Raw genomic sequence first — 9,893 nt, 5'->3', positions numbered from 1 at the left:
GATGCAAATTTGTATCGCCAAATTTGGTAATTGGGGCTTGAATCAAAGAAGTTCAGCATCTATTCCCCCAAATGCCTCATGTCTCAAAGATGGTTCTCAAGATCTCACCCTGTGCAATACAGCATTGTGCATTCCTGGCTCGTGGTTCTTACCTCATTGGACAGCTAACAAGACTTCATTCATTCAATTCAAGTGGGACACACTGGCATGATAACTGTTAGTCACCAGCTGCAATTGGATCTTTAAATCTCCACTAATGCCAAAATTGGTCAATGTTAATGGACCATGTGTTTGATGCATTGATGGGCCTGAAGTAACTACCATGGAATGGAATAATTAAGGGATTCTTTAGGGAAGGCCATTGAAAGCCCGACAGCTATTTACCGCTTAGGAACTCATTGTCTAGTGCAAGTTCAGCGGCATACTTCCTCCCACCACCCTAGCATTGAAAAAATGAACTCACTAGGTGCCACTTCGTGCAAAGGTTCATGTTTGCCACCTCCTCAACGCTCTTGTACACCAAATTACTGCCCTCCCAGTTACCTAGCCTCTCCATCCCAAAGCTCTCCACCAAGCTCTCCCTCATCATACAGGGAATCAGGTATTTGGTATCAGTCCTGATATAATGTTGCTTCACTTACACGGCAGTGACAGCAAAGATCACGGTCTCAGAGACGGACAATGAGGTTTTCCCATTGACACCTGATTCTAACCGTGGACACGTCAAGCATCGCTCCAGCTCCTTCACTTTGGCTGGGTCGCCGACTTCATGTCAGCCTCCCAAGCAGATGGATCAGAGTGAAATTAATTCTTTTCATCTGTATCACTGGCCACTTTCTTTTCAAGACTGTCATCTAGTTGATCGTCTTTTGGGGAGATGCAACAGTGACGAACATATTTCAGAAGATCTGAGCAGTAGCGAGGTAGTACCTTTTTGTTTCAAAAGTGCTTAAATCTCATCATATGCATCACATTTCTAGATGGATGACATGTTTCTGACACATTTGGATGAGCTTGGCCAACATTTTCTGCTTGGTTGTTCACTTGAAGGAAGCAGTCCATGAATGTCAATGCATGCGCCTCTTCACATCATACTGGGAACTGGAGGAAAGTACCCGACGGAGCACACTATGATTGGTTGTATTGTGAAGCACAAGTGGATTTCTCTCGAGCAGAACGAGAATCACAAATGATATTGACAGCACTCCTTGAAATGCATCCACCACCTGCCAATGTCGCAGATACCAAATATCTCACTCAAATCTGCTCCCGCAACAAGTCCTCTCTCCATCAAACTGATGCTCAACTTGATGTCTTCAAACGTCATCTTGAAGGCAATTGGAATTTCAGGTTGTCCATTGATGTTGCCGCTGGTACACCAGGTGTTGTCCCAGGCAGCTTTACTAGTGATGTTGGAATTTCTGTTGCTAATTAGTGAGATCTCATTGAACACTCATTGACATTTCTTGGAGAGGTTCATGAAGATGCTCTCCTGTTCGCGCTTATGTGTTAAAGTGTACATAGTTCTTTACATATGTTGTTGTTCCAGTAGAAGAAGAATGAGACTGTATGATCAGTCATATATACTAAAGCTCAAAGAACATCTGTAGTCAACAGCCCTCCCCAACAATACTGAAGCCCCGCTGATGATAGGTAACCCCCTGCGAGCAATGGTAGGATAGGAAATTTGTGGATCATGATGAGCGAACTTCTGCTGAAATGGTGGTGCACGCATGAGGGCCTATGATTGCTTGACCTTTAACAAATGAGATTTTATTAGGAAGAGTGAAAGTGGACAGAGTGACGTACCAATCGTTATGTACAGTCCACCATTACTAGTGAAAAGGTCGTACACTCGGTCTGCAATGTGCTGGTAGATGATAGGTATACAGTTTGCATGCTCTGGTGTGACTCAGTTAAGCCCGTAATCTGCTGATATGAGTGGACACTATCCATCTTCAGTCAAAATTTGAAAGCACTGAATCAAGATTAGGCTTACAGTCCATAGTGTGCTGGGGCAAACACAGACATTGGAAAGACTATCATCACTACTGCTCTCATTTGGGCTTTGGCGCTCAACAACAACCACATTTTTTATCTTAAGCCGGTGAGTACTGGTGCACCACAGGATGCAGATGATGAGTGTGTGTTTTTCATCATGTAGAATGTGTCACTGAATATTGTTCTTCATGTGCTAGACATATAAAATGTCATGCAGGGCCCCAAAAGCATCTAGTGGACACTCATTGCTTGTTCTGCTATGGAGACTCTGTTAGTCCGCATCTTGCTGTTAAGATGGCTTCTGAGACTCAAGGTGGACTTAAAATGGGTGGTTGTTGATGTGGCTTGTGATGAGCTGATGTTGGAGCCTGGGATAACTTGAAGGTTTCTGCACCTTCAGATGAAACATTTATTGGATCTGTGGTGGAGCATATCAGAAAACGGGCTAGGATTGTGAGTGGGCTGGGTCATATGTATGTGGAGACTGCTGGAGGTGAGCACTACTTCAATACATTTTGATACTTCCTGCTAACTGATTTGCTCAGGCGTCCACAGCCCAACACTTTCCAGAACAACCCAACTAGACACCTACCGCACCCTCTTCCTCCCTGCCATACTAATCAGAGACTCCAGACTCGGCAGCATATCATCAACCATCTCAGTGTTTGAGTCCCTCCTCCTCCATGGATACATCATAGATGTGATCCTCTTATTCTGGGACGAATACTACAGGAATTATGAATACCTAACACAGTATTTTGCAGAATGAGGGACACATGTCACTGCTCTTGACCCTCCCACCCACATCTTGACTCTATAGAGAATGTTGCAAATACAGAGAAATACTACTCAGATCTTGTCCCAGACACCCTTAAAGGCGATATTTGTACTGCACTGGAACATCTAGACCGGTGTCACACTAGACACATTGAAGAACTAGACTCAATGCCCTGTCATATGCTTGACATGATCTAGTGGCCATTCATACAACATGGGTTGGTCAAGACCAAGAAGGATTTTTCGGTCATCGACAGCACATGATCAGATTTCTTTAGCATTTATGATGCTTCTTCTGGGAAAACTTCACCTTTGCAATCAAAATCTCTATTGCAACCTCAACTGGACGGGTCCGCTTCATGGTGGATGCAAGCTGTTGGACGTGCTCATCCGACACTGGCACTTGCTGCTGCAAATGCGGCAGGACATTATGGCCATATCATGTTCCTGCAGGCAACTCATATTCCTGCTCTAAAGCTTGCTGAATGCCTCCTTCAAGGACCAGGCAAAGGCTGGGCTTCTCGTGTATTTTTCTTAGATAATGGATCTACTGGGATGGAGGTTGCGCTTAAAATGGCTTTACAATCATTCATTGTCAGCTCTGGACTCAAGTTGAGTTCACTGGAGAAGAAGAATTTGAGGGTTGTCGGATTACAGGGGAGTTATCATGGAGATATGATCGGGGCTATGGATGCTTGCGAGGAGGGGGTCTATACTTGTGAATGGCATGAAGCGAAGGGTTATTGGTTTGAGCCACCAACCTTGTCCAATCGGCAAGGCCAGGTCACTATTTCCCTTCCACCTGCTCTGTCGTCTCTCACCAGTGATCAGCGGACAATCAAAAGATTTGAAACACTCTCTCATGTTTATGATGTCGAGCAGCATCTCAAATCTCCACTAGCAAAACACTACAGGCAATACCTAAATAAACACATGCGTAGCCTCCAGGCAGACGACACCCAAAAACTTGCAGCTCTAATCATCGAACCCATCGTGCTGGGCACAGGAGGGATGATATTTGTGGATCCATTGTTCCAACGGTTCATGGTCAATGTTGTCCGCCACCCCGCCATATTTGGGTGCATCACAACTGACCCACCGGTATCCAAAGAGATTGCGTGCCAAATATTGACATCACATGTCAATCACATGTACTCAGAAACAGCGCTTGAATCCCAGTGAAAACCCAACATGATGAGGTCAGGTGCCAGCGGGTCAGATCTGAAAATTCCTGCTTGAATATGAAATTTCCCGAGCTGCTCACAGAGGGCTCGAGTAGATCACATATATTACATGATGAGGCAGGGTTTCCTATGATGACATCGGACTTTTGTTGTATCAGTCATATTTCACCTGATCTTAGCATATTCTTAGTTATGGTCTAGATGCATTGAATTGTGATGACAGCGGATGAGAACGGGTGACATGGGATTGTAGCATTACAAGCAGGAATTACTGCAATTGATGGGGCGGTAAAACTGATACGAAATTGGGAATCGGTGGGGGGGGGACTATATGCAGGGGAAATAACAATGAAAGCAGTGAGAAATACAGAAGCAGATGACAGAGTGGAAAAAACATGCAATTGAGACAGTGATGAGTGAAGAAAAGAGCCAGGAAATGCAGGAGAAAGACTAGTACATGAATACCATCACAGACGGCTTCGTCGGATCCCTTCGTCCAGTCCTGTGATCTGCAACCGTCCCATGTTGGCCTTGTACTCATCCTGTTGTGCAGATGTGAGTGCAGCCCAATACAGGCAAAATTAGTCTATAGTGCTGCTCACCGTCTTCAGCCAGCATGAGGCACATAAATTTCTGTGTGAAAATAGTTAGCATGTAACATTGAATAGTTGAAATGAACCTATTTACAAAAAATTTCTTGCAGCACCCGGCAGACACATGGAACAGCTATGGCAAGCAGTCAAAAAAGCCACTCTCAGGGCATCAAAAACTTGAAAGACTCACACCAGAGTCCAGAAGAAATACTGCAGTCTGCGCATTGTTGAAGATTTGGTGAAGCTTAATGGATCAACAAAGATAGGGGAATGTCAATAAGAGCTTTCGTGTGAGCATCTAGGAGCAGATCCACTGCCAGTAGTAGACATTGAGGTAGCAGAAAGAGACATGTTTGGATATTTTTGGACACTCAAAGACATACTTATATGAACTTAGTAAAAACCGTTGTGGATTTAGTATGACGTCAACACAATGCAATCACAATGCGCAATGAGATCACAGTGAAAGTGATGTGATGTGCGACAAAAAGGGCGATGAGAGTGATGCAAGTGGTGCAAACAATGTGCAGCACAACACAAATGACGCAAGAACGATGCGAAATGATGCAAGAACGATGTGAACGATACAAAAATGATGCAAGGACGATGCACAATACGACGAAGACGATGCAATATTTGGTCGAAAATCTCAGAGCTCATCATTTTTCGCATTATGTAATTATAGAATTATCATATTCCACCTGATCTCATCATGTTGGGTTTTCACTGGGCTTGAATCTTGATAAGCAGACAGACCTTCAATTCTGGCTCTTCTCTCACTTTTACCCTTCATTCACCCCATCGCTATCAATGGCACAGACAAAGCAGACCAGCAAGAAGATGACGGGAGGACCTGCGAAGCGCGGTACACTACCGCAGCTCAAGAAGCTTGCCAGCCATGCTGGCACGAAAGTCATCAAAACTGTGCAGTCCAAAGCATTACCATTGAGTGGCAAGGTCGTGCCGAGGCCCTTGCTGCATAACATCGTAAGTTTTCAAAACTCTGTCGCCCTCTCTGTGTTGTAACTCACTGACTTGTATAAGTACTGCCTTTTTTGCTGGGACAGGGGTGCTTTGTATGAATGTTCTATATGCCCATGCACAGTCTGCGTAAATTGTGTCGTCATTCCAGCAGAGTTTCGAGAGTGCATTGAACACCCCGACATTCACTTCATCTGCCCTGGGTGCCATGAAATGCGTGGAAAGGTTTCCAGGAGTAATATCATGAGGCCATACTACATCAGTTTTATTTCTCTATTTCTCAAAGATATGGCTATCTGACCTTAATTAGGGATTTGAGGACCATGATGGAACCCTGGTGCTGATGGTCCCTGCTACCATTCATGGACACATCGAGATGCCCAGTCAGTCGCAGATATCCAGCAACCCTATCCTTGTCTTACACGAGCCCCTTCAATGACAAATTCTGTATTATACGGGCCACCCGACCTCCATAATATCCCGTATGAGACGGGCCAGCTGATCATGGGCCCATGTTGTGTATATTCTCGATGATGGCAGATGGGCCGGGACACATATTATTTCCGATTGAGATGGGTGGGCCCATGTATGCCAATGATATATATATCCTTAATGTTGATGGATGGGCCAGGGGAATATGATCATTCATGGAGATGGGTGGGCCCATCTGGGTAATATGTAGAGTAGGATATTATAGACAGCTGGGCTGAAGAGAGATGTAAGGCAAATATTGTTATATAGACAGGTGGGCCGACGTGGGTGTATTACATATATGGGTGGGCCGAGGTAGGGGAATATTACATAGACGGGTGGGCTGACGTAGGGTGTATTACATATAGAGGTGGGCCAACATGGAATGTATTACATATACGGTGTCTTCTTAGATAGATGATCTATAGATAAACACCTATAAAAACAAATATCTCCACGGTCAGCGATTCAGACAAATACCAATGGCTGATAATGTGGTCGTTCGTGGGTGGCTGTTTACACTTCCCAAGCTATGTCAGACAACAGTACTTCTGTAAGGTCAGCAACAATGCAGTCAATCCAACAAAAAATGAAACTGAAATGAAATCACTCCAATGGTATGGCAGTGATTGAAAGACGAAAGAAAACTAGTCAACCCAACGGTATGGTGATGACAAAAAGAAACAAAGAAAAAAAGACACCTCTTCAAACCTTCCTTCAACAACAATGCCTTGTAACAATCGTATCTCGAAAGAGTTGTGTGGAATTACAGCAATCAACCCCCTCAGCACAAACAGGTAGAATCAAAGGTCAAGACTAATCAATGCTCAGTAGAACTCTTAGCTCACTGTTGAACCTGCTGCCAAGGAACTCACGATGAGTATTAAACAGAATCAGGAACGGACGTCCTTGGTTTCAGTACCAAGTCCCCTATTCAACAACTAAAGTCTAGCAGACAAGGAAGATCCTGGCTCAGTATCACTACTCAGATGAGTGAGGTCAAGCGTTACTGTCAATCCCTAAAGTCTCCCCACTAAACTATTCAGAGTCTAGATGGACGAAAGAGACAACACAAACGCTTCTGAAAATATGAATGAAAGCTTAGCACTGAAACTTGAAAGAGAAGAAAGAGAGAGGATCACAGAGAGAGAGAAAAGAGAGAAAGAGAGAAAGAACAAAAAAAAACAAAAACAAAAAAAAACAAAAGAAAAACTAAAACAAAAGAGTGACAGAAAAGAAAGACAAAGAAAGAAAGAGAGAGAAAAGAGAAAGGAGAAAAGAGAAAAAGAGAAAGAAGAAGAAAACTAGAAAATCAAAGAAGAAAAAAATAAAAAAAAGTTCTGTTGGTCGTTGAGCACAGTGAGCTCAAGGTCTTGGTCGTCGTTGGTGGTGATGAGCTAAAGGTGTTGCTGGATGCTGATGCTGATGAGCTTAGGGGCTTGCTGGTTACTGAAAGTTGCTGGCTGACTACTGGTTACAATGACTTTGCTGAAGGTACTTGACAGCCCTGGTCACTGTTGTTGACAATGATCACACTTCACACACAATTTTATTCTGAAAGTGGGGCTAAAAAGCTCTCTTCTTTGGGCAAAAATTTGGGTCTTATATACAAAAAAAAGGGTGGCTGTGCTACGTTTTCCTGCCATCTATGAGGGGTGAGCTTAGTCAGCGGTACCAAAAATCATTTTGCAGGGGTTGCTTATGTTGCACAAAATGAGACCATAATTAGTCAGCATTAGTCAGCATGCTTGGGCTGAGTGTTCTGTCATCACTTGATTTGGATCAAAAGTCACCTGACTTAAGATCATGTGATTTAGCATCATGTGACTGAAGGGTCATGTGACAGGCTGATTGTGCACCGCAAGAGAAATATTCATGATCATTGGTGTTCCGTTCTGATGTCACTTTGTTGAATGAGAAAATGATGTGAGGCAAGTATTTAGGGTTTTGAGGAAGTTTTCCCAGGGTAACCCATGCAAGAACTATTTTTCACAGTCACCTGACATGTGTGGGATTCAGCCTGAGTCATTGTTGAGGATGACTAAGCAAAATTCATCGCAGAATTAAATATACAAAAATATTCAGCCTGTCCGAGTTCCATTGAAAAGATGAAATGAGATATTTGTCTGAGCTGCATTCTGGCTTTAGAATAGAGGGAAATGGTTTCGTAGTGATTTCTAGGGTATTAGGCTCATGGGAGAGCATTAGTCATCCATGCACCGAACCAGTTTGGTGCAGGTCAACGGGTGGGCTGACGAAAGGGATATCAAATAGACCGGTGGGCCGAGGGTGCGATAAAATATTTATTACATAGACAGGTGGGCCGAGGTGGGGTATAATTATATAGACAGGTGGGCCGACATAGGATGTATTATATAGACGGGTGGGCCTACATGGGATGTATTACATAGACGGGTGGGCCGAGGTGGGGGATAATACATAGACGGGCGGGCCAATGGGGGTGTATTACATATATGGGTGAGCCTAGATATGTTCCATCAAGACATACAGCTGATGTAGCCACCAGCGAATCAAACACGTAGGATACATGTACACTATGAGTGCATATACCTACCATCAACCACCAAATCTAAACCCCTAAGCACGAAAACATGAATCGACCATGTGTGGCATTGACCAATAATCCAGGACTGAAGTGGAAAAACCCCACACCTGAACCCTGGTGTGCAACAAATCCTATTTCTAAGCATGGACACCAGAAGCACAACACTCACAAAAATATATATGTCAAATTTTCAGTGCCAAACCCCAAACCGAGATGTACCAACCCCCGAACCCCAAAACCCACATTGACTTACCCATGTTTGCAATATATTTTTGTTCAGACATACCGAGTTCCGAATTCCGGACACCCGAACCCCGAACCCCAAGACTGCCGGGTCTCGGGTATCGGTGGTCCGGAACTCAGAACTCGGTATGTCTAAACAAAAATATATTGCAAACATAGGTAAGTCAATGTGTTTGTCAATCAACTTGATTGTAAATCAAATTGTATTGATCTCCCCAAATTTTCTCAAGTTCCGAGTTCCGGACACCTGATACCCGAGACCCGGCAGTCTTGGGTTTCGGGGTTCGGGTGTCCGGAATTCGGAACTCGGTATGTCTAAACAAAAATATATTGCAAACATGGGTAAGTCAATGTGTTGTCAATCAACTCGATTGTAAATTAAATGGTATTGATCTCCCCAAATTTTCCCAAGTTCCGAATTCCGGACACCCGAACCCTGAAACCTGAGACTGCCGGGTCTCGGGTATTGGGTGTCCAGAACTCGGCACTCGGGGAAATTTGGGGAGATCAATACAATTTAATTTACAATCGAGTTGATTGACAACACATTGACTTACCCATGTTTGCAATATATTTTTGTTTAGACATATCGAGTTCCGAGTTCCAGACCCCCGATACCCGAGACCCGGCAGTCTCGGGTTTCGGGGTTCGGGTGTCCGGAATTCGGAACTCGGTATGTCTAAACAAAAATATATTGCAAACATGGGTAAGTCAATGTGTTGTCAATCAACTCGATTGTAAATTAAATTGTATTGATCTCCCCAAATTTCCCCGAGTGCTGAGTTCCGGACACCCAATACCCGAGACCCGGCAGTCTCAGGTTTCAGGGTTCGGGGGTTGGTACATCTCGGTTTGGGGTTTGGGGGTTAGTAAAATGTTTACAGATATACATAGGTTGATTTAAACATGTCTGGAAGATGTCGTTCGTCTAAAATGTCAAATCCTGAGTTCCGGGTGTCGGGACTCGGTACCTGGCACCCGGGACTCGGGGTTCAGCACTGATAATTTGACATTCGGGTGTTCGGGTTTCGGGTGATATCTATCTCAATCTGCAGTTTCGAGTTCTGGATATCGGGA

At 44.0% G+C, this 9,893-nt stretch overlaps 3 protein-coding genes across 3 annotated transcripts; 2 read left to right on the top strand and 1 right to left on the bottom strand.

Annotated features, from left to right (window-relative positions):
* Positions 1–376: 376 nt before the first annotated feature.
* On the bottom strand, positions 377–2,031 carry F5891DRAFT_981118 (uncharacterized protein; the record flags this gene model as incomplete). Its single annotated transcript, XM_041377080.1, has 6 exons — positions 377–439; positions 464–617; positions 642–765; positions 1,246–1,421; positions 1,533–1,565; positions 2,000–2,031. The coding sequence occupies 6 exons, from the start codon at positions 2,029–2,031 to the stop codon at positions 377–379; spliced, it is 582 nt and encodes a 193-aa protein (XP_041224920.1).
* A 229-nt stretch (positions 2,032–2,260) lies between these two features.
* On the top strand, positions 2,261–3,960 carry F5891DRAFT_1233607 (pyridoxal phosphate-dependent transferase; the record flags this gene model as incomplete). The annotated part of the gene is made up of 4 exons (XM_041369608.1): positions 2,261–2,314; positions 2,386–2,494; positions 2,547–2,754; positions 3,057–3,960. 4 exons carry the CDS (start codon positions 2,261–2,263, stop codon positions 3,958–3,960), a joined length of 1,275 nt encoding a protein of 424 aa, XP_041224919.1.
* A 1,405-nt stretch (positions 3,961–5,365) lies between these two features.
* Positions 5,366–5,975, top strand: F5891DRAFT_1189784 (uncharacterized protein; the record flags this gene model as incomplete). Its single annotated transcript, XM_041367219.1, has 2 exons — positions 5,366–5,542; positions 5,847–5,975. 2 exons carry the CDS (start codon positions 5,366–5,368, stop codon positions 5,973–5,975), a joined length of 306 nt encoding a protein of 101 aa, XP_041224918.1.
* Between the last annotated feature and the right edge of the window lie 3,918 nt (positions 5,976–9,893).

This window comes from Suillus fuscotomentosus (genome assembly GCF_016647785.1).
Source record: "Suillus fuscotomentosus strain FC203 chromosome Unknown F5891scaffold_33, whole genome shotgun sequence".
Classification (NCBI taxonomy): domain Eukaryota; kingdom Fungi; phylum Basidiomycota; class Agaricomycetes; order Boletales; family Suillaceae; genus Suillus; species Suillus fuscotomentosus.
This window is presented reverse-complemented; position numbering and strand designations above follow the sequence as displayed.